The following is a 24881-nucleotide window of genomic DNA, read 5'->3' as shown; positions in this document are numbered from 1 at the left end:
ATCAGGTGGCTCCAGTATGACGAGTCTCGCCGGGCTCAAGCCAGCAGTGTCCTCTGCCATGTGCGCTTCCCCCTGATGCGTTCCTCTGAGCTGGTGGACAGTGTTCAGACTGTGAACATCATGGTGGAGGACGTGCTGTGCCGGCAGTATCTCCTTGAGGCTTTCAATTACCAGATTCTTCCCTTCCGACAGCATGAGATGCAGTCTTCACGGACACTCATACGTTCGGACGTCCTGTCAATCATCACCTTTGGCGGGACACCCTACACTGACAACGACCGCACAGTGAGCACCAAGGTGTACTATCTTCCAGACAACACTTCCCGCCAGTTCAAAGAGCTGACAGAGATGGAGACGGGGTGCAGCCATGCTTGCGTTGCCGTACTTGATAACTTTGTGTACATTGTTGGTGGACAGCACTTGCAGTACCGCAGCGGTGAGGGGGCGGTAGACAGCTGCTTCCGCTACGACCCACATCTGAGCCAGTGGGTGCGCATCCAACCTTTGCAGGAGGCTCGTATCCAGTTTCAGCTCAACGTGGTGAACAGACAGATGTATGCCACCGGAGGGCGCAATCGATCTGGCAGTCTGTCATCTGTAGAGTGTTACTGCCCAAAGAAGAATGAGTGGACTAATGTGGAACCATTAAAACGCAGGATTTGGGGACATGCAGGGACTCCCTGTGGAGAAAAGCTGTATATCTCAGGAGGTTATGGCGTCTCGTTAGACGACAAGAAAACTCTTCACTGTTACGACCCAATATCAGACCAGTGGGACTTCAGAGCTCCCATGAATGAACCCAGAGTGTTGCATGCCATGATCAGCACCAAGGATCGGGTTTATGCTCTGGGCGGTCGCATGGACCATGTGGACCGTTGTTTTGATGTGCTTGCGGTCGAGTATTACATTCCAGAGAACGACCAGTGGACCACCGTCAGTCCCATGAGAGCAGGTCAGTCTGAGGCGGGCTGCTGTTTACTGGACAGCAAGATCTACATCGTCGGCGGCTACAACTGGCACCTGAACAATGTCACAAGCATCGTGCAGGTGTACAACACAGAGACAGACGAGTGGGAGAGGGATTTGCACTTCCCAGAATCCTTTGCTGGCATTGCTTGTACACCGATTATTATCGCACAAAACACCGCAACGCGAACCACCTGACCTGTGAAGATTTTACTCCATGTGCTCTTTCTGACGACCATTGAGGTGTGTGTGTGTGTGTGTGTGTGTGTGTGTGTGTGTGTGTGTGTGTGTTGTGTGGGGTGTGTGTGTGTGGTGTGTGTGTGTGTGTGTGTGTGTGTGTGTGTGTGTGTGTGTGTGTGTGTGTGGTGTGTGTTTGTGTGTTGTGTGTTGCGTGCGCGCGCGCCGCGTGTGTTTTTGAGGGAATGGCCTACACCCAGCAGCATTACTCAGATTGGTGTATTATTTTATATCTCTGCATCCATATATCCTGTTTGTATAACTGTAAAGATATAGTTCTCTTCCGGAATAGCATTACCTAAATGTACACTTTGTAACAAAAAATTATCATTATTCAGTCTGTATAAGTGTTATAGTTTTACGAATGAAGGACTGGAGTTACTGACAGCACAAATTGTCTCATGTTTGAATGAAAGTTAAATTTGGTTTGCAAAGGTATTAACAGATTTTTTTACTACGTTAGACATTACGATTGTAGAGTTGTAAAAACTCTATTTGTGTGCTTCTTTTTGTGTTCTTTTGTATTTATTTATTACTCAAACAACCAAGATAACTCAAAATCTCACTGTTGTATGTCTCCTCAAATGCACTAATCAACAAACCACAATGCACAGTAAGGATTGTAGAAATAAGCATGAGAAGTGTGTGTAATCACATATTCCATGTGTTTTTTTTTATTGCTACTACCCTGACACACCAATTGTTCTCTCAGTCAACATAACAAACCAGTGGGGACCTTCTAAGGCAGCTACATAAACCATTCATGTGTGTGTCAGTGTGTGCTGCTCTTAATGTGCTACATCTTGTGTACTTCCCATGCTTTGTCTTTTGACTAACACGATAAGGAGGGGGCGGGGTCACAGGTGATATTTAATAAAAGCGAATGTAATGTGTAAACTATTCTCAAAAGATCAAATTTACCCAGAAAAACTACTTAAACTATCCATTTGCCATGTTTGAAACGGCTCATGTTTTTATTTTGACTGCATTGCTGCATTTTTCAAAGCAGTATTTATCTAATTCTGCCGCTGAAGTTATAGATGTATTTAATATGTGCATAAGGAAGAAACGAGCTTAGAGTTCTTTTGTTTACTTTTTAAATGTGATTATCTACATGATGGTGAGGATTGTCCATTGCAAAACATGTTTTTCCTGTTGCCTTAGTGTGTATATGTCTTATGTTACCTGTACCAGTAAAAGCACATGATACTGTTGAAGTGCAATACAAGTAATCTCCTGTTGTCAAAAGGGAATGTAGACATTTGTGAAGCTTTATGTGCACCCTTTTATTAAAGGTGTATCATGTTTTAAAAATACCCTTCAGGTGTTATGTCTGTTCTTATTTTGATATGATGGTGTATTTTCCACAAGTGAACTGAAGCGTAATACCTTTTGATTATGAAAGGTTGAACTCGTAATCCACACTCCAACAGACATGCAAAGGAAACTTACTGTGCAGTTTTACTTAATTTCTTTAGGTCTAGAGAATGCCTGAAAGTAGCACACAAAAAATACCTGCTACAATTCTCAGAAGCCAATTGAACATCTTAAAATGCCTAGTTTTGTTTGACCAATAGCCCAAAACCAAAAGATATTCAATTTACAGAGATATAACACCAAGAAAAGCATTAAATCCAAAGCATACATCTAACATACACTAGATTATTCAAATGTGTAGGGGTGCATGATATACCGACTTAATACTGTCATCGCAATATCATGTTGTGCAATATTATATCGAAAGGGTTGGGAAAAAGTATACAGTATTTTTTGGAGCGCTGCGTCCCATCCGTTGGCTGTGTGGCTTAGTTTTGTTCGATTTAGAGCCCGCTTGAAACGCTATAATGATCATGTTTCATTGGCCAGTTACCATGTCGCATGTACGTCAGCGATCGGGGCCGCTACTTGACAAACCCTATGGACTGACGTTGTGTGTGCATATTTCAACAGAGTGACAATGTAAGTGAAAAAATAGAGACAACAAAACAGAACGAATCAGAGAAGCGAAAGAACAGTTGTCCTGTTCTTTTTTATTTATTTTATACTGTCTAACCAGTAAAACATGTCCTGTTCTGTAGACATGGTTGTTATTTATTTATTCATGTTGTACCAGTCCAATTTGACTGGGGGTTGAAACAAACCTTGTAGGAAAACTTGTTTTATTTGTTAATTATTATTTTGATGTAGTTTCCTGTAACTTTTGTAATTTTACGTTTAAAAAAAATAGAAATTAATATAGATATCATTCATAACTGATATCACAATATTACATTTTGTCAATATTGTGCAACCCTACACCTGTGTCATTTCTGCTCTACTTGTCAGTCAAAAGGGAACATTTTGACATACAGTTGTGTAAATAATAGCAGTCCAACATCACTAACCTCATTAATCATATTTTTTGGTAGAAGTGATAATTCTACATGGCAAATCATTTTAGAGTCATAGAAAACCAACAGACCCAACAGTCATGATATTGACATGCTGCTCATTCTGTGTAATTGAATCTGTAATTTATAGGGGCATGTTCAAAATAATAGCAGTGTTGTGTTCAATTAGTGAGATGATTGAGTCTGTGAAGAAACAGGTCTCAATTGTGGTCCATATTTAAGGAAGGAAGAGGCAAATGTTCGGCATGCTGGTGCATTTCACACTGAAATACTCGGCAAAAATTGCTCTGAGGAGCAGCGGACTTTGATTAGACAGTTGATTGGAGAGGGGAAAACATATAAAGAAGTGCAGAAAATGATAGGCTGCTCAGCCAAAAGGATTTCAAATGCCTTGAAATGACACAATGTAACTCCAAGTCAATCACACTCCTGTGAAATCAAACTATCCACTTAGATAGCAACACTGATTGACAATCAATTTCACATGCTGTTGTGCAAATGGACTAGACAAAAGGTGGAAATTATAGGCAATTAGCAAGACACCCCCAATAAAAGAGTGGTTCTGCAGGTGGTGACCACAGACCACTTCTCAGTTCCTGTGCTTCCTGGCTGATGTTTTTGTCACGCTACTTTCACTCCAGTGGTAGCATGCAACGGAGTCTACAACCCACACAAGTGGCTCAGGTAGTGTAAATCATCCAGGATGGCACTTCAATGCGAGCTGTGGCAAGAAGGCTTGCTGTGTCTGCCAGCGTAGTGTCCAGAGCATGGAGGCGCTACCAGGAGACAGGCTAGTACATCAGGAGACGTGGAGGAGGCTGTAGGAGGGCAACAACCCAGCAGCAGGACCGCTACCTCTGCCTTTGTGCAAGGAGGAGCAAGAGGAGCACTGCCAGCGCCCTGCAAAATGACCTCCAGCTGGCCACAAATGTGCATGTGTCGTTCTGCTGCCTGCAACATCCTCCAGCATGACCGGTTTGGCGGTGGGTCAGTAATGGTGTGGGGTGGCATTTCTTTGGGGAGCTGTACAGCCCTCCATGTGCTCGCCAGAGGTAGCCTGACTGCCATTAGGTACCAAGATGAGTTCCTCAGACCCTTTGTGAGACCATATGCTGGTGCGGTTGGCCCTGGGTTCCTCCTAATGCAAGACAATGCTAGACCTCCTGTGGCTGGAGTGTGTCAGCAGTTCCTGCAAGAGGAAGGCATTGATGCTATAATAATAATAATGCATTTATTTATAGAGCGCTTTCAATCAAAGTACTTCACAAAAAGAATACAATTTAAATACAATCCGTACATTACAAATTTAAATCAAAACAGTAAAAAGCAAATACCACTATAAAAAGACAACAAAGATAACTGAACATTTAGGACTCATAATCAGCAGTGTAATTCTTAAGCTTTGATTTAAAATCCTCAGTTGAACATGCCAATCTAATATCTACTGGAAGACTGTTCCATGATGTTGGAGCATGAAATGAAAAGGCTTGCTCACCAACTGTTTTTTTTCCTAACCTTATTAATACAATCAGAAGTCCTGACCCGTGGGAGCGCAGCAACCGTGAAGGCACAGAGGAAGTAAAAAGGTGGGACAGATATAATGATGCAAGGCCATTCACTGTCTTGTTTTTAAAAGCAAAACCTTAAAATCTGCTCTAACCTGAACAGGGTCTCAGTGCAGTGAGGCCAGCACAGGAGTTATATGTATGTATTTAGATGATCCAGTCAGAATACGTGCTGCAGCATTCTGTACCATCTGCAGACCTTGCAAACTTTTCTTAGGCAGCTCCAAGAACAGTACATTACAATAGTCCAGCCTAGATGTAACAAAGGCATGAATAAGGGCCTCAGCCTCTTTAAGTGCCAATATTGATCTAATCTTTGCAATTCTTCGGAGATGAAAGAAGGCTACTTTTGTCACCCTATGGACTGGCCCGCCCGTTCCCAAGACCTGAATCCAATAGAGCACATCTGGGACATCATGTCTCGCTCCATCCAACACATGTTGCACCACAGACTGTCCAGGAGTTGGCGAATGCTTTAGTCCAGGTCTGGGAGGAGATCCCATCCGCCACCTCATCAGGAGCATGTCCAGGCATTGTAGGGAGGTCATAGAGGCACGTGGAGGCCGCACACACTACTGAGCCTCATTTTGACTTGTTTAAAGGACATTACATCAAAGTTGGATCAGCCTGTAGTGTGGTTTTCCACGTTGATTTTGAGTGTGACCCCAAATCCAGACCTCCATGGGTGGTAATAAATAAATAATTTTTGTGTAATTTTTGTTGTCAGCACATTTAACTTTGAAAAGAAAATACTATTTAATGGCATTCATTCAGATCTAGGATGTGTTATTTTAGTGTTCCCTTTTTTTTTAGCAGTGTAGTTCAATGGTCCTGGGCTGGAATACCTGTTCACAGGTGCCAGAAGTTGGTCAACTCCATGCAACACAGATGTGAAGCAGTTCTCAGAAAATATGGTTATGCAATATTAGTGCATTGATTCAAGAGGCATTTTGAGACATGAGACATTTTTCAGTTTATACAGTAAATGTTTGAGTTTGTAAAGAAAAATGCAAATACTGCTATTTTTGAACAGAGTATTTCTTTTTCTTCCCTTTCTGTAAAAGTAGAACAAAAACTTGATCAATTGTAATAATGTTCTGATTTGAAATTGAATATGCAGTGTTCCCAATGCATTAATATTATGGAATTAAAAGCTATTCTAAGGATTTTGAGCAGTATTCACTTTTTTTAAACACACTTTTTTATTCTGAACACAACTGTATATGATATGGTTTGGGCCATGTTCTGAAGAAATCTGGCTCTCAGTTAAATTCTCAGTTCAGCCAAACGGCATTTATGTTACACCTGTGTTAACTGTTGAAGTCTCATTTCTTAACCACACTTTTCCTATTTGTTTAGGTAGGTATGGCTATATATAACCAACACCCAAACATGTTGATGGATTTTATGTCTTTTTACAACAAAACCGCATCAGGTACAGTATATTAATATGGATGTTGAAAGTAGGCAATTCTTTATTAGATTGTGACAGTGTAAGAGTAATGAAACAAGGGGAGAAAGAAAGAGCGGACATGCAACAAACGCTCCTCAATCAAAATGATGCTCAAACTGCTGAGCATCATAATACCTCTCTATAACCCTATTCATGCCTCCCTGGATGAACACAGGAGCACTTTCAGCAACAGAATAACACACCAAGTTGCACCACTGAACGCGACAGAAGAATCCTTCTCCCTCTGTACCACTCCTTGCTCTCCCTGCTGGACACTGACAAGGATTATTATCAAATTACCACAAATTTAATCCACAATTTCTTCTCCTACTTCTCCTTTAGTGATCACCATTTCATTCAGTTCATAATTGTTTCCTTGTAGCTTGTAACATTTAAAACTTAGCAACACAAATACACCTTTGTTGTGTTTTAACATTGCTTGTAATCATAGACCGTTAACGGTCTATGCTTGTAATCCAAGTTAGTACTTTGATATTTATTTGTTATGCATGTATACTTTATTTAAATTGCTATAGCCACGATGTATGAGGTATATACTCACACATGTACAGTATGTGTCATTGTTTATATATAGCATATTGGGCACAACATGATCTTGTCTTAAACTCACCCTGCCTCAAAGCCGTGGTTAATGTCAACAGCTGATGCAAAACGCAAAGAACATCAACACACCACTGTCGTGCCGCTGGCCGTGCGTGATGACGAGACCAAAAGGCCCTAGCGTGGTGTGTAACGTAACATTCCATTGAGAAGAAGAGGGGAAGATGGCGTCCTCTAACAATCCCCGCAAATTTAGCGAGAAAATCGCTTTGCATAATCAGAAACAGGCGGAGGAAACTGCCGCGTTTGAAGAAGTGATGAAAGACCTAAACATCACCAGAGCTGCGCGGGTAAGACGTGCACATCCCGGCTGTTTACGTTTTGTTCCATCGCTGTTTGGCAGCTGTCGACCGCTGCGGAGATAAATCTGGACGTTGGGATGCTAAGTAGCTAAAGTTAAATATTAACGTTCTCAGCTGCATCGGTTCAACACCATCAAACGATGGGTTTACTTTGCCTGTATAAATCATGCCAGCGTTGTTCAGATATAACGAGCTACTCGTGTTCAGCGTTAACTATCTTAGCTAGCTTGCTGGGAATAACGTTAATGTGCACCTGTGCTGGTTTGACCAGTCACTGCTGTCATTTCGTTAGCAAACAAATGGTCTGCCATGTGAATGACTAACATGTTCGGAAAGTCAGCTGCTAGAAACTAAATTGGAGCAATACCTCTGCGAGGGCTTAAGTTTGCATTTGCTAGCCAATCAGATATTAACCAGCCTTCCCAGCTGTGATTGTTCTCCCTTTCACGCTTAACGTTTAACGTGACCCGTTCCATTCACTTCAGATCTGTACCTTACCATAGCTTGCTCATTTATTTATTTTACAATGAGCAAATATCAGACCTGTGGGAAATAACTACAGCTTTAACCAACCCACATGCGTCTGTTTCGATGGCTTAATTTCTACAATTTACTGTAGTTATTGATTGCATGTTCACTTTAAGTCAACTTTGGCAACTTTCTCCCATCAACGGAAAATGCTGCCTTAACCAATAGAGTTGCACTTGCAACTAATGATTTGATACATTAGTATACAAATAATGTATTTCAATAACTCATAATTGAAGTAATGTATTATATAATAATGCCAAGTGTTTGGGCTTCTCAAATGTGAGGATTTGCTGCAAAAAACATTTTTTGCATTTGTGATGGTTGGTTGTTGAAAACACGCTAAGACTTCACTGTTGGTACGTTTTATAGATTAACACAATTGACCGGTTTATCAAAAACAGAATCACGGATGGAAAGGATATAATCACAGCCTTATTTCACTTGTTTCAGACAGTAGTGGGAAATGTCATTTACAGTAAACATACTGTTGAAGTACATGAGATATGTTTACAGACATAAGTTTACAATCACGTAAACAGAGCAAACATTTTATAAGCTGGAATAACTGTTACTTTAAACCGAAAAGATTGATTAGTTATCAAGTGTTACATATTTATGTTCTGGTGATCTATTAAACAATGAATCATCAAATTGTTTAGCTTTATTAACCACAGAACGAGAAACGTCTTGTTTCCCAGAAATATTTGGGCTAATTGTTGGCCCAGTTGCTGGAAAATGATGCACTTACCACACGATGCATCAGTGTAAACCTGAGCTGTACAGTCGTTTACTGCAGGGAAAAAAAACTAAATCAGTCAGTTCTGTGGTCTTTGCCAGATTTATTTGTGTTGCCATCCCAACATCAAACCATTGCATTAGTTCAGATGATTAGCAACTTCATTATTGTTGAAGGTGACTTCCATCATTGTTGTTGTAACACCATACCATGACTTTTGTGACTGGTTTTGTGTTGAGACACGTGGCTAATGTCATCACTGGGTGAGTTACATGGAAAGACTGTAATTACACCAGCTGTCAGTCAGGTGTCCTTCACATAAGCTGATGTGATTTTTCAATGTTGTCCGCCTCTTGATTGTTCATGAAACAGCCAATCTGTCTGTCTCATCTTGTTTCGTCTGTCAGTGAATGGACTCACTCATCTTTCATCACCACTCTGGACTGGCAGGCATCATTCATTTTTAGCATTACTTTATTTGTGAATCCGATCAATCATTCACTCATGCTTTCATGCAATTTTACTTTGCACAGTTGCAGTTACAGAAGACCCAGTATTTGCAACTAGGGCAGAATCGTGGCCAGTACTATGGAGGCTCACTGCCCAATGTCAATCAGATTGGAAATGGCAACATTGACCTGCCTTTTCAGGTGAGCCCTTAGCCTCTCTCGGCTGGTAAATCAATGGTGTGTTCTCAATCAGTGTACCTTTTCTTAGCTGTTGGCGACAATATTGAACATACAAAGGTTGCAGTTATCTGTAGTATTGGTGAAAGATTGGCTCAAAACAGATAAGTCTGCAGGCCCAGCTTAGTGTAGGATTGTAGTAAAGTGTTCCGAAATGAGCTGCTGGTCAGAGCTGCAAAGTCCGACCAGGTTTTATCACGATTCAGGAGCGAGATGAAGCCAGAAGTGTGTAATTCAAGGTATACCAGTTCTACCCTGCAGTGTAATTTGGTTCCTAAATTTTAAAGTATATCATTGCTTGTCATGGCTTTCCATCTTAAAATACATTTGCCAACTCAAGCATCAGTATGGGGGGCCCATGGCTTGACTCATTTTTAAAATGAACACATTTGCACCATTAATCCTAAAACATTATACTAAGACATAGTTTTGTGGTAAGCTGCTATGCTGGCCTCATTCACCTGATGTGTTCACCCTAGAACTCGGTACTGGATACCAGCCGGACAACTAGGCACCACGGTTTGGTGGAGCGTGTTTACCGTGACCGGAACCGCATCACCTCTCCTCACCGCCGGCCGCTGTCAGTCGACAAACATGGACGCCAGATATCCTTTTAGTTGTTTATGCAAACGTGATGTTGAGGCTGTTTTGACTGCATCACTTTGAGGCTTCAGAGTGTGCTTGAACTGTGCACCTTCAGTGTGTTGTTGTAATTAAGTTGGCATATTTAGGGACATATGGTTTAATACTTCTTCTATAGCGTTATAATTTACTTGGAACTCTCTTTACATGTTTTATATATTAAGGCTGGGAATGTATCATGATTTTTTTTCTCACAATTTTTAAAATAAGTTATTTATTTAATGTTTTTTTACCAATAATTAACATAAATATTTCCTGTTCTCACGGTACCGCTGACAGCAACTACATCATATTAGTTTCTAGGAATACAGGCTAAAAGCAGAAAATGCAGAAAACACATGTAATGTACTTCTTTACACATGAAATAAATGTCAGACTGACTGGCATGGGATGTGCACTCTATTTAGAAAACAATTAGTTTTTTAGAAATGTCTCAAAATATATTGTCAAAATAAAATATATTATTTATTGTAAAATATATTATATATTGTTATAAGAGTGTATTATTCAACTTTTAGTTTTTGTTAAAGGTCAATAGAAAATGGCAATACTCAATACTATTGAATCAAAATTCTTCTGGACCAACAATAAATGAATATCACAAATCATATTGTCACCCATGTATTGTGAAAGAATCAAATTGAGGAAAAAGAATATTGTGCCAGCCCTAATATACTGTACATTTTATTTTTGTAGTTGGAATGACAAACTTGAACTTGAATTCTTAACTGGAGATCTAAATTATATGTGGGGCTCCTCCAGCTCTGGCTGTTCATTTACGTTAGCCATGCAATGATATACAGGCAGGGCTAACATGATCACCATGCTTCACAGTCAATAACAATCCTCTAAAGCAATGCACTTTTACCAGTCAAAACAACTGTTTTTGTATTGAAAATCGATTTTTGAATCAAATCTTTAGCCTAAAAATCGATATTAAATCGTGACATTTTCTGAGTAACGCGCCCCTAGTATGTGTACAGTACGGCTATCGCATAACAAAAACCACCAGATGTGGCGATGGAAAGAGGTTATCAGAAATAGCTCTGCCTTGTTCAACAGATTTTTAACAAAGGGTGAAGCAAATTGTTTCACTACATGTAGCCTGATATTGAATCATACAATGAATTGCTACACTCCTGTTGACAAGATTATTCTTAGAAATGTATTAGGTGACAAGACACTGATGCCTTTTTCAAAGTACCAATTGGATCCCAGTAACACTTGTGTGTGGCCATTTATTATGCATTAGGTCGAATCAGCGGACAGACATGAAAGTTTGGATTAGCTGAGATGCATTTTTAATCTCCTCTACTTCATTTGCCTTAACTAAATTCACATTGACAGCTGTCCTTACAGCTCAGTTTACCTCTCCCCACCACCAGACACTAGCTGGAGAAGGTAAGCCACCGCCCCTTGTCCATTTGCTAAAGTGATAACTGGGACACAACCGGATACAGCTCAATTACAAAAATGTAATTACATGAGTGGGCATTCGTACTGGTACAGAGATACACAGAGAAGGCCACATATTGAGCTGTATGATGTCAAATAATGGTCTGATTAGAATCTGTAACAGAATGTGGTTCTTCATGAATGTGGTGCTGTAGAATTGGCTGTCTGCCAGTATTAAGGATTTGGAAGTGATTTTGCTGACATCTCCTCTTTCTAACGCATACAGGACAAATTCGGACTCTGCCTTACACCAGAGCGCCATGAATCCGAAGCCCCAGGAGGTATTTGCAGGGGGATCACAGGAGCTGCAGCCTAAACGAGGTAATGGAAGATCCAGTTACAAAGACACAGAGCCACTTTTATTTATTAATGTGCAATGTACTGATGCAGGCCACAAACCTTAAATGACATCAAAGTGTTGATGTCACAAAGAAGTAGATCTAGACGCTTAATAAAATAATTATGGCGTAAATGGATACTGATCTCAGACAAAGAACTGCTTCAGCATGCTGCTACAGTACTCGGTAGAGAAGTCACATCTCTGAATGGAGTTGACCCGGGACGATCTAGAGAGGACGATCAATAATTCACTGATTATCCATGGATTATGTCTTTTTATGTGTGAGGCTCTCATATAATGAAGCCAAGATTGGCTGGCATCCACTTAGTCTGTCTGGTGGTCACCTTGCTATTTTTAGACACTCAGGAATCTAGTGCACAGCACTGTATCCTGCTTGACTGGCTGGGATATTGATGACTAATTTCTTACACTGATTGTTATGCATTTTGTCTTAGCAAAGCAACTGTGTCTTGCTGTTTCACTAATTAGTATTGCTGCTAACAGTGCCTGGGACGGAGAATTCAGAGTCAAATGCAGACAAGGATGCGCAGGAACAGTTGTGGGATGGCGAGAAGGTACTGACCAGAAAAGGGAAGGGCTAACAAGGTGTGCACTTTTTATGGTACCTGTGAACCACGTCAGATTTACAACTCAATATTATGTTTTCTACTCAGGATGATTCATCAAAGCCCAACACATGTGATGTCCCGGGAATCAAGTGAGTATTATTCCTTACAGTAAAACCCCACTGAGGCATAGCACCCTGTCGGTCACACAGCCATACACAAGTCATACTTTTAAGTGCGCTGATACAGGACAGCTGGTCTAGGTAGTCCACAAACATTCTGGAAAAAGCACTTTAACACGTTGCCTCTAGTGCTGTAGGAAATAGTCATTATGGTGGTAATGCCACAATTAATGTAAGTCTTTAATTTTATTTCTTTTTCTACTTGCTAATTATACTGTTTGGGTCTTTTAACAATTTTATCAAGTAAAGCACTTTGTGACTGTCTGTGAAAGGTGCTATATCAAATATTTACATTGCATACACAAGACCGTTATTCAGGCCTAGTAGTCAGACGTATGATGACGTGGGAGTAGCTTTTCATAGTCTGACAGAACTTGTGTTTTTTTAGTATATTCCCATCACCAGACCAGGAGTTGAACCCGTCCGTGCTCCCAGCTGCACACAACACCGGTGGTTCGCTGCCTGACCTGACCAACATCCAGTTCCCTCCTCCACTGTCCACCCCGCTGGACCCCGAGGACACCGTGGCCTTTCCCTCCCTCAGCTCGTCCAACAGCACGGGCAGCCTGACCACAAACCTCACCCACCTGGGCATCAGTGCTGCCAGCCATGGTAATATTACTTGACTACTCAAACAGTAAAACTTTCTACACCTAAATGTACGCCAGCTGAGGACGTTGGAGCCTTTAAACGTCAACAGAGAACCGGCAGGGAGGGGCATCAAAATGTACAGGCATCAAAATATTTCATTGGGTCTTTCATTTCCCATTTCAACTGCACACTTAATTGTAAAATTGTTTGAGTGTTCAGTTGATGGAAAAATAATTTTCATTCATCAAATTTTTGTTTATTGCGGCTTTAATATAGCAGCTTTTAGGTCTTAGCGCAACATCTTTGTTGACAAAGCTGAAAATCTTTAACTTTGTGTTTTTGCGTTTTGTACTGTATGTCTTTGTTCAAAATTACAATTAATATGTAGCTTTGTTGAAGGTCTTTGCTTGAAGAGTTGTCAGTCTTCTTTCTGCTGCTGGTTTTGTTTTTACTTTACAGCACATACTTGGTTTGATTTGAGTGGGACACAAGGAAACTCTTCATGTGTACTCTTGTTTTTGTTTTTTGCTTGCCAGGGATCTCCACCTCTTCTCAGCCCACCATGACTGTGACGGCACAGCGCCGGCAGCCACCCGTGGTGCCGCTCAGCCTCACCTCTGAACTCCATCTCCAACAGTCCCCACAGCAGCTTTCCCCCACCCTCTCCTCACCCGTTAACATCTCGCAGGTAAGGCTGCTCGGCTAACTTAAAGGTCCCATGACATGGTGCTCTTTAGATGCTTTTTATATAGCCCTTAGTGGTCCCCTAATACTGTATCTGAAGTCACTTTTATATAGCCCTTAGTGGTCCCCTAATACTGTATCTGAAGTCTCTTTACAAAAATTTAGCCATGGTGCCAAATTACAGCCACTAGAGCCAGTCCCAATGGAGACTATGTCTCAACTGTCACTTGTCACAACATGTTACTTGCCACTTCAGGTGACTAAAATGAGACTGCTGCTGTTTTAACCCAGATCTGATATAAAATAATGACCTCATAAGGGGCAAGATTCCAGATCGGCCCATCTGAGTTTTCATTTTCTCAAAGGCAAAGCAGGATATTCAGGGATTGGTTTACACCTCTTGCCATTTCTAGCCACTGGGGCAAGCTGGGGGAACGCATATTAATGTTAAAAAAACCTTATAAAGTGAAATGTTTATGTCATGGGACCTTTTTAAAGTTGTTTTAATTTTTGTTTGGCTGTTTTCCCCATGCAGCTGGCTAAAGAGCCAACAAATGCCTATTTTTAGATAAGTATGTTGCCACACTATTAGATACTGTGCATAAAATGTGCTATGTGCTTTTATAATAATGGAACAGTCAAACTCCATGCTCGAGCAACCTGTCACTGGGAGGAAGAAGAGCTGAAATTACATTCAAATAATCCTCCAGTAAATTCAACATATCACTTTTTATTAGGGCTGCACAATATGAGGAAAATATCTAATTAAGATAATTTTGACTGATATTGCGTTTGCGATATGTTTTACGAAATTGGAGGGAATGATCTTTTTTATATCGTTATTCTCCTTTTCACTGAAAACCATTCCAATTAAAGAAATTAAAATATCTACCAAACAAAGATTTTTTTCTTTAGTCTGTAGGATACAATTTGAAGGCTCGGACGTTTCCCACAATACTTAATTCAGAATAGTTTGACGCATATTTTGGCTTTAACAAATATTACGCCCCTCTGCGATTTGGACATTGCATGTATTGTGATTTCGATAAAATTGTGATTGATTGTACAGCCCTACTTTTTATGGGACAAGTCTAAACCGAGTCCATGTGGGTCTTTCCTCAGGTCGTGCCAACAGAGTCGTTGACCCTGGAGCAGCAGCTCTCTCAGTTCCCGCTGTTCAACCAGCTGACGGCCCAGGCCCAGGCTCAGCTGCTCAGTGAGCTCCAGAAGCAGCAGCAGGTCCTGCCGCAGGGCATCCAGCTCATCACCTTGCCAACTCTGGCCTCCCCTGGTACCACTGCAAGCAGCCCCTCCCCAGACAGCCAAAGCCAGACCACCGCCAGCATCAGTATTGGCTCGGTAAGAAACTTGAAAGTGAAAGCGGAGAAGTCTATTAATTTGACGAAATGAATGGAACCATTTTGCTTATTCCTAAGCTTCTATTCATTTTGCCTCCCTGTTCTTCAGCTACACAGAACACATCCCAGTAAATATCTTCACATCCTTTTTATAATACTGGACTTTGACACTAATTTGTCATTTTGTAGAATAACTCTCCTTGTTATGAGAAATATGTCTTTACTCTTGACTACCAGATGATAATTATGGCTCTTTACTTCAGTTACCTTTTGAAGCAGAGTTTTTAATTACTTGTTCACGTTATGGAAGATTATTGCGAATCCTTGAAAGCTGACTAATTCTACTTACTATTTATCATTTGCTATTGTTTTGTCAGCTTATGTGTGGGTTCACTTTCAGATGTAGTTGGTTGAATGTGTGTATACTGAAGAATGACATTGGCTAATATAAGATACAGATTTAAACCACTTTAACTTAACCATTAGAGTTGGACCTGCAAATGTTATTATTCCACAATAACACTTTCCAGAAGTAAAGACCAAACAGCATTGTTCCACAATTCATCTGGTGGTGATTAGTCAAATTTCCCACCTATACACACATGATGAGCAGATTCAAGGCTGCTACCCTCTCACAACCCGTCCTTTTAGGCTACGTTCACACCGCAAGTCTTAATTCTGATTTTTTTTTTTTTTTTTTTTTTTTTTTTTTTTTTTTTTTTTTTTTTTTTTTTTTTTTTTAACTCCTATCCAATTTTTTTGTTTGGCTGTTCACATTACCTTTTTTTAAATGTGGCCTATTTCAGATTTTCCAGTGAAAACAGTTTGCGGTTTCGAACTGACCCGCATGCGCAATGACACCAGACACAGCACGCTGTTGAACTAAAATTAGGGAGGTTGTGAGGAAGTAAGCATTTTCGCTTTTATTTTAAAATGTTTATGTAATGGCAGCTGTAACATTATTGAGCAGGTACTAAGGAGGACTAGCCTGACGAGCCAGACCCACATGAAGATGTTGAGTCTGGGAACTCACCATTGGCAGGGCTCAATCCAAGGGGTTGGATAAACGGTTGTCTTTTAAATTCCCTCTGCACACAATAGAATAGCGCTACAACCAACCACTGCAACGCTAGTTGATGGATTAAACTTTGCCACAAAATTCCAAACACATCTTTTCAAGAATGACTTTAGTGCTTAACTCAAAGTCTTCCAGAGGTGCACCCAAAGCCTATTCAAAAAACAATCTAGCAGAAATTCACGTGGAACTGTCACAACTATGCCGTCATTATGTTAAGCCCCGCCTACCGACTCTATACACGATGTGATAGGCCTGACCAGAATTTGTTTTTTCTAGCTCGCAAGCCAACGCAGAGTTGCTAGACTGACCCTTATGGCTGCAAATTCAATACAGAGGTCTGTGTGACCTGACAACCGTTTTGCACGTCCAGATCACTATGGGCCTCCACCAGTTTCTTCTGGCTTCGCCCTGCCCAGGCATAGTTCACCATCTTTCGGGTCCAATTGCACGCTCGCCTCCCCGACAATGTGGGCGAGATGGGCTGGTGGTGCGCCACGCCCGAGGGACCGGGATCCCACGTCAACCGGCGCGCTCTGGCCCTCACTTTCATTGCGTGCGTGTTTCAAGACGGGTCGGGTGGGTTGCTGACATCGCCGCAGACCCCTGACGCCTTTTACGTGAGCCAATCCCCGTGGTTGCGGCGCACTGAGGACAGTCCCCCCCCGGTTGACACCCGCACCGGGAGCAGGGGGCCCCGTGCCTTCCCGTGGGGAGAGAGGGCGCTGCAAGGGTTATTGATGTCAAAGTTGCATCAAATCCACCTTGGTTGTTCACACTGCGGCCGCATTGAAAGAAATTCTACCTGAGTCTGATTCAGGACCACATATGGATGTGGCCTGAATCTGATTTGAAAAAAAATCTGATCTGGGCTAGATTCAAGTGTTCACACTACTTCTGAAGAAGTCTGATTTGGATTTGGGCCACTTTTGCCTGCAGTCTGAACGTAGCCTTAGATTTGTGTGTGACAGCCATGAAGTTTAGTGCTAGCTAACCCTCTTCCCTCCAACAGTACCGCAATCAGACTGGCTCACCAGCCACTCAGTCTCCAACCTCCCCAGGCTCCAATCAAGGCTTCTCCCCCGGCGGCTCGCCTCAAGTAAGGGCCCACCCACCGAGCTAGCTGCTGTTTGGGGAAGGGCTTTGCGCCTGGGGGAAAGCTAATGGTAGCTGAGTTTAGGCTGCTTTTCATCCTCTGTATCAGCAGTTAACCACTCATGGTGTCAGCCGCTGCATCAACTCATTTCTTCATTACCACTGTTCACTGTGTGCATGACAACATGGCGACAGTTTGTTGATGGTGGCCCTGACCTATTTTTACACTTAAAATGTTAATCTTTCTGCGAGCAAAATCCAAGTCTTTTAAGTATGCACCACATTAGACTGAAATACGTTTTTCATAAGGATGAGCTGCAGTGTCATGATGAGGGGTCTGAGAATGTTTGCCTCCATTTTGTTACAAATAGACCAATAATAATGCTCTTTACTGTGATGAAAGAGAAAATATTTCTAAATGGCATTCTAAAGCACAAAAAATTATGAAGCATACTAGCTGTTTATTTAAATTTTCAACTTTGCTGCAACACATTCACACAGAAAGGCTCCTGCCCATTAACCGCAACATTGTAATTGTGAGACTTAATTCCCATCATTCAAACTTGATGACATTTGCCATTTGTATTTTGTGAGTCAAAAACTCCCTGAGTTGCTAGTTGAAGCACAGAGCCAAACTCAGTTTACATCTGCTATTCATATACACACAAACCAAACACAACGCTCTCTCCGTTGGGGGAAAGTCATCAGAGCTTTATCTCGACTTCACTCAAACATTTGGCAGAAAAGCAAAGACAGCTTGCATGTGTTTTAAAAATAAGTACAACTGTGTTAAGTGTTTTTCAAGGTGCAAGGCCACATCGAGAAAAGCAATTACTTTGTTATCAATGGCAACGTTGAACCAAAATGTATTTGAAATGATTAAATATATTTCAACAGATAATTTAGTTAAAGGTGCCCTGTGGAGTTTTCTTGTAAACAAACAAAAGTTAGATTTACATTCAATGTTACTCAAAAGACATTGTGTATTTCTTTTTTTTTGCAAGCTAACCCACGTGTAGAATTAATTTTCCCAGATTTTGTAGGTATTTTGAATCAAACGTTGTTTTTCTCCATGTTTCGGAGCTAGCAGTCTTCACTGTCTTGTGTTGGTGCCTTGCTGCCTATGTTGGCTTGTTACCGGCACTTGTACATCAGTGGAATAGAGTGAAGCCATTGGCAGGAAAGTGCATCGCGTCTGGTGTACAGTACGTCCTCTCGCGCAAGATAACAAAATGGGAACCCAATTTATAGAAAACGGCTCTATAGCTCTACTAGAAGTCAAAACCTCCACAGGGAACCTTACAAAGTGAGAACCAGCTAACTCAAGTATAAAAGGTGAAGCAAAAATGGTTGAAAGTTTATTTTGAAAGAGAGAGTATAAACCCTTCTAAATTCTTGGCTTCTGTGCACTGATTAAATCACCTTTTGAAAGCCAATCACACAGTATTGGTGCTTTTCTCATTGCAAGACTATTTTAAAGGTAAATTCCAGTATTCGTCAACCTGCGCAGGGTTCTCATACTTTTTGTCAATTGTGACGAGCTGGAAAATGCTATTTTACTCTCCACCCTGTTGGTGAGAATTAGGAAACGCTGACTCAGTTTCTAGCTCCCACGAATTTCCAAAAAAAGCAATTTTAAGAGAAATCATCTCAAACACTTTGTGTGAAGAGTGGATCCAATACAGCAGGTGGTCGCGTCAGCTTGCAAGTTGCTGCACCTACTGTGGATATGCTACGCAGTTGCGTAGTTCAGTATAACAGTTGCTCAAAAATGTGCTTGAAATGATTTCTGTTGAACTGTAGCTGTTTGGAAAGCTGTTGAAGTTGTTTCTACATTTCTCAACTCGCCACAGCAGAGGACAGAAATATCAGAATAACACTCAGGTGGACAACACCAGAATTTCCCTTTTTTAACAATGTGAATTGTGTTTGTGTCCCAGTGAACAGGGCTATCGCGGTGTCCTCTACAGCTACATGTTCATAACTCTATTCCGTGTCTTGGTATTTTTGGTTTTTATTTTTGTCATTTTAGAATTTTATTAGGTGTGAAAGAGCATTTCTTTTTTCATTTTTTTTCTAGTGTTTCACCAGCCTCCTCTTTTTGTCTCTGAACCGCGACATCCTTGATCATGACCACCATTTGCTTTGGTCGCTGCCCCTTCTGACAGTTGTGTTTTGCTTGTGTTTTCTGTTATTCCATCGCTGAAATGTCTGCTCGTGGGCCCGGATAACTCGCCTTCTGGCTTATTCTGCTTTTGTGTTTTTATTTGTAGCTGCTTTCTTGACATTTGCTCTGTATTTTTATGGCTCACTTCTCTTCCTCCAGCACATTCCCTTGGTGGGCAGTATATTTGGCGACTCCTTCTATGATCAGCAGTTGGCATTAAGGCAGACCAATGCCCTTTCTCACCAGGTGAAACCGAGCACACAAACAGAAAGAAGCCATGCCACAATGTTTTCCTCAGATAGTCCCTGACTTTTACAATTCTGTTTAGCTGGAGCAGTTCAACATGATCGAGAACCCCATCAGCTCCACCAGCCTTTTCAACCAGTGCTCCACCCTTAACTACACACAGGCAGCCATGATGGGCCTCACCGGGAGCAGCCTACAGGACTCGCAGCAACTCGGCTACAGTAGCCATGGCAACATCCCCAACATCATCCTAACAGGTAGCGACACCACGTGTCCATCAGGTTCACTTTTACCTTTTTATTATATTTGTGTTTGAAATGTTTAAAGTTATGAAATACCTGGACAATTAAGTATTATTTGGCCTTGGACCACACTGTATGGTTTGCTGCTGCTAAGCCAATCACACATTGCAATAAATCAAAGAATGCTTGTGGCAATTGACTGCAAGCAATTTCTCAGTCATTTACTTTTTTTAGATCTTGGTACAAAGAGGACCGAATGGGTGTACCAATTCTTTGTATTTAGTTTTTTTCTTGACACATTAAATAAGTATAAAATAACGACTTGATTACAAAAATGAAAATATTTTATATGTAACTAGTACACCATGCTAGTTACTGTTGAAAATACAAAATACCTCCTTAAATTTAGTTTTTAAATTTGTGGAAAAATGCTCACATGCTTTTTGCCAAACGTGCATTTTGTTTCCCAGATGTCAGTAGCTACTTCTTTCTCTGATGTCACGTATCTCAGTCACAGGGGAGTCTCCGCCGAGCCTCTCCAAAGAGCTGACCAACTCTCTGGCGGGTGTTGGGGATGTCAGCTTTGACGCAGACTCTCAGTTCCCTCTGGACGAGCTGAAGATCGACCCGCTCACCCTGGACGGACTGCACATGCTCAATGACCCTGACATGGTGCTTGCCGACTCCGCCACCGAGGACACGTTCAGGATGGACAGGCTGTAACATGAGAGGCGAACTGTGACCGAGAACAAGAAGAAAGAAAAAAACACACTAACTTGCGAATGAAGAGAAGCAAAGGGCCTGATGAACCCTCTCCCTCGTTGCATGGCCGTCCAGCTGTCCAACCTCACCCTCGACTCCGTGAAGCCCTTTGAAACGATGCGCCACCAAAAGACAACAGGGAAAAAGACATCCAGTGGCTTGCCAGGGGAATGGCCTCGCTGTTGTTTGGAATGAGATTTGTCGCTCGGCGCTTTCGCTAGCCTGCTGTGTTTACAGTGTACCATTACATGCCACATATATTCCAAAAAACGCACATTTGACAATTTTTTTCTTTCTTTTCATATCCACTTTAATATTCGTTTTGTTGATATTTGCTTGTAGCAGGAAGCTGCTAGGACATTGGGCTAAACCGTACTCGTTATATTGGCTGTGTTAAAAAACAAACAGAAAAAGAAAAACATAGCACAGCCCTGCAATCAAATGAATCTGTTTTCCCATCATGCCGTAACGGCTTTCTATTTTACACTCAAAGCTTTATTTTTGACAACCAAATTTTATTTTCATCGTGTACTGTATGTTTTGATGCTTTATGTATTTACATGTTTTATTTATTTAGTTAAAGATTTTATATTCCATTTCATAATTTAAATTTTATGCCAAAATGCTCACTGTAGGCATAATGTAAAATTGCACTGATGTAATTTGTGTCTATTTATTAATTACTAACATATTTATGTGTTTGTTAAGCTACTTGGTTAATGAAGGAGTGCAAAACCTCCCCATAGTTGCTCTTTGGTGTTGGATGTGCCATTCTCTGATGAAGGATGTGGTAGACGTTGCCATGCTGCAGCCCAACGCTCAAATCTAATTATCATAGTTTTTAGCACAGCTCCAGAAAATGCTGCGGGCTCCAGAAATGGGTTGGTTTCACGTCCTTTGAACTAACCTTTTCTGAGAGAAATCTTCAGGTATTTCTATTTAACTAGAAAGCAAGAAAAATGCGCCCAAATTAATTTTCTGCTTGTGAAAAGCCAATATATATATATATCCGGACTGGACTTCTTTTCAGTGAAGGAAGCCGTCTGTTTTTAAACACTAAAATCTTAAATCTTTTTAAGTCTTCACTGTGAAATCACCTGATTTTGCCTTACATGAGTATTCTACGGTTCTACTTAAGTGTCTAATGTGACAACGTATTTTCGTAACTTACTGTAACATTTTCTTGTATTTTGAGAGGAACTTAACTTTTGGTCAGTGATATTTGTGGTTATGTTGTGTAAGGTTTGACAAATCAATGTACTGTATTTTGTATTGGTACAGTTTATAGCCAAATTGTTGATGTTTTTTAAAGTGGGGCAAAAAACGGAAAAAAAACAAAATCAAAGGATGGGTTTAAAGTGTTTTTGAGAAGGAGTGCAATTATGGGGAGGCTTTTTGCTCTTTGACAGGGAAGCTCTAACAAAAAGGCTACTTTGCCACAGAGGTCATCAAAAACAAAAGTATCATGCAAAGTGTAGGAATTTTAATGGCTAAATGGGTTTCATATAATGCAAACTTGCAAATTCAGAGATTAATGTGGGGATATTTTTTATTGAATGTCTGTTTACTCCATTAAGTAAACAGATAAGGGGGGGTCTGTTTAAGAAAAGTGTGTCATTGCTGTTTGGCAGAAACTTCGTATCTCCATAGTTAGTCTTTTTTCAATAAATGCACGGTTCTGGTCACCCTTTACGTCTGTTGGTGGGTTTTACAAATCCTTAAACCGTGACGAGACAATTTCATTTTTCACTTTGTTTTAGGTAAATGGCTAAATTAAATGTTTTCAAATTAGTCTTTTAGTCATTTCCTGAAAAGCAATGGTTTTGGACATACAAGGTTTTTGCCTAACAGCAACGATATGAAGTATTGGTTGCACTGAGATTCACCCCACTCCAGTGTTTGAAAACAAAAACATCCACATAAACCTTGATGTAGTAGAGTAAAAGTGTTTATGCCACCTTATTGACTGAAAAATGTTTACACAAGTTTCATCTGAAAATGTACTGTACATATTAATATCTCTAACTGCATCCAATATCCGTTGCCAAAATGTGTCAAACAAATTGTGTCAAAGTTCAATCTGCCTTGGCCTTTTGTCAGAGTTTCCCTGAGAGAGGTGTGCTTAGGTCTGTGGGATCATGTTTGGTATATTGTAATGTTCATGTACAGACATACTAATCGTTTACTCACCTAAAGCGCTGTCCCCACCGCCCCTCCTCCCTCCCGATAAGGAATCCCGTTTGGTTTAACGCACACCTCAACAGTTGTACAATTTGTTTCAGTTGAATTGTTTGTCTGTTGTAATCGTCCATCAAAGGTTTTGTTTGCCTTCAACAGATCTGTGGTTTCTATGCAAACACACGCACACAAAAAACAACTCTTAAAGGAAAAATCCACCTCTGATGTTTTATTGTTTCAGCACGTTCCATAAGTCAAGCTGGATTTATTCTTCTGATATGTTGCGGTAATGGAGGCAGAGAGGAACTACTGAGATAAAGAAAGAACGGTTCATTTTCAGCTCAGGCTGTTTTCTCCTGCATGTTACTAACATTGGTAGAGATGAGATTGTTGATAGTGAAGACAGCTTTGAGTCATTTGAAAGGCTCGTGATTCTCCTTTTCAATAACACCGGACACATTGATAGTGTAACCTAGCAATGCCCTTCACAGTACACATCACAGTCCTCGCCGTCATTATTGCTCTGTGTTACAGAACGGTCCCAAATTGTTAGATTTTTTTTATTGTGACTTTTTTTTGTTGTCTTTCTGTCAGGGCTTTGCTGGCTCCTTACTCTTTAACTTATTATTCCTTCAACAAAACAAGGAAAGCCCATCTCAGTTATCTCCATTTTAGTCGGAGGACACATTTGTAGTTTGAGATCACGCTCTGTGTTAGAAAATGGAAGAAAGAATTTAGACCGGATGAGTATTTCAAGTGTTGCTATGACAATCAACGAGTGAAATCGTACGCTAAACTATACATTTATTTTTATGCCAGAGTGATAAACATAAATCCAGCTGTACTTTGAACACTTTTTTTTTGTGTGAATCTCTACTTCTTCAGTTGGTAATGTCCTACATTTTTCCAGACTCCACCTGAACACATCTCTTCCGGTGAGACTGTTGAACAAAACAGCTGCTGTCTAAAGAAACCCTTTCTCTTTAATCCCACAGAAACTGACGCCAAACTTGACTTTCTGTTGATGTTTTAGATCAATGAAACATTTCATTGTAGTTGCTGGAAATATCCACACATTTATTCAACTCGTAGGAGGAAGCAAAATAAAACGCTAAAAAAAAAGAAATGGCCCAACACTTTCCCAGAATCTGTTTTTTATTTGTTGGATTTTTCCTTTAAGTGCCTGAAACAAATGTATTGAACTCATTCTCTACAGATTACATGTTTCCAAAGGTGGTTTTCCTAAAACAAAATGTGTGTGAGCCCAAACTTCACTGTTGCATTGCCAGTGATTTGAGCTTTTTCCCCATCACTTTATTCCGTGTCATCCTGCTGAATACTAGTCATTCACACTGACCTTGTACATACGCTATAGCTTAGACAAAATGCATGACTAAACTGACAGTCAAAACCTCTAAATGAAGGCCTTCTATAGCTCCGCAGGTTTGATTTGTGTAACATAATGCTATCACAAAGTCTAAAGGGATGCATGTATGGGTTTTCTCCTGTGCGACAGTTAACTCCTGTTAAGTGACTCTGTTACCTCCATCTCTGTATAATGCTACTACATGAATGATAAGAGAATGTATTTTCTGTGTCAGTGTCCTAGTTCTAGCCTGTTTGCCAAAGGTTGGAGTTTATTGGTCCTGTCACAGTCGGACCGGACTTATTCTTCTTCTCGCTGTGCTTCAGTCGCCCCCACCCTCCTCCTCCTCTGAGGAATCAGTCTTTGTCTCTTCCTACTGTAGCATCTCACCGCATACGAGTGTAAACAGTCGATTCTCGTACAAAAAGAACCCACACTAAATCTG

General features: G+C 40.8%; 2 protein-coding genes across 5 annotated transcripts in view; both read left to right on the top strand.

Moving 5' to 3' along the window:
- The first annotated feature begins 6 nt into the window (after positions 1 to 6).
- Positions 7 to 2519, top strand: klhl26 (kelch-like family member 26). Its single transcript, XM_032526659.1, has 2 exons — positions 7 to 1167; positions 1210 to 2519. Exon 1 carries the CDS (start codon positions 76 to 78, stop codon positions 1162 to 1164), a length of 1089 nt encoding a protein of 362 aa, XP_032382550.1. The 5' UTR covers positions 7 to 75; the 3' UTR covers positions 1165 to 1167; positions 1210 to 2519.
- Positions 2520 to 7330: 4811 nt separating this feature from the next.
- The window catches only part of crtc1b (CREB regulated transcription coactivator 1b), an 18792-nt gene continuing 1241 nt past the window's right edge, over positions 7331 to 24881 (top strand). Inside the window, exons 1-14 of one of the 4 annotated variants that reach the window (XM_032526656.1) lie at positions 7331 to 7522; positions 9335 to 9451; positions 9967 to 10092; positions 11469 to 11530; positions 11811 to 11905; positions 12414 to 12499; positions 12599 to 12642; positions 13061 to 13284; positions 13800 to 13951; positions 15070 to 15306; positions 17393 to 17479; positions 19802 to 19888; positions 19971 to 20145; positions 20601 to 20714. In XM_032526656.1, the coding sequence (XP_032382547.1) occupies positions 7397 to 7522; positions 9335 to 9451; positions 9967 to 10092; positions 11469 to 11530; positions 11811 to 11905; positions 12414 to 12499; positions 12599 to 12642; positions 13061 to 13284; positions 13800 to 13951; positions 15070 to 15306; positions 17393 to 17479; positions 19802 to 19888; positions 19971 to 20145; positions 20601 to 20626 (1644 nt within the window). In that variant the 5' untranslated portion in view covers positions 7331 to 7396 and the 3' untranslated portion in view covers positions 20627 to 20714. Of the gene's footprint in view, positions 7523 to 9334; positions 9452 to 9966; positions 10093 to 11468; positions 11531 to 11810; positions 11906 to 12413; positions 12500 to 12598; positions 12643 to 13060; positions 13285 to 13799; positions 13952 to 15069; positions 15307 to 17392; positions 17480 to 19801; positions 19889 to 19970; positions 20146 to 20600 lie in introns of all 4 variants that reach the window. The other 3 variants (XM_032526653.1, XM_032526652.1, XM_032526655.1) reach the window with 3 other exon arrangements.

Source organism: Etheostoma spectabile, chromosome 9 (assembly GCF_008692095.1).
Source record: "Etheostoma spectabile isolate EspeVRDwgs_2016 chromosome 9, UIUC_Espe_1.0, whole genome shotgun sequence".
Classification (NCBI taxonomy): Eukaryota; Metazoa; Chordata; class Actinopteri; order Perciformes; family Percidae; genus Etheostoma; species Etheostoma spectabile.
Note: the sequence above shows the minus strand (reverse complement) of the source record. Positions and strands in the feature narration are given on the sequence as shown.

What these genes read in the sequence shown, in the direction of transcription:
- klhl26 (XM_032526659.1), top strand. Translation starts at nt 76, where the DNA reads ATGCGTTCCTCTGAGCTGGTGGACAGTGTTCAGACTGTGAACATCATG.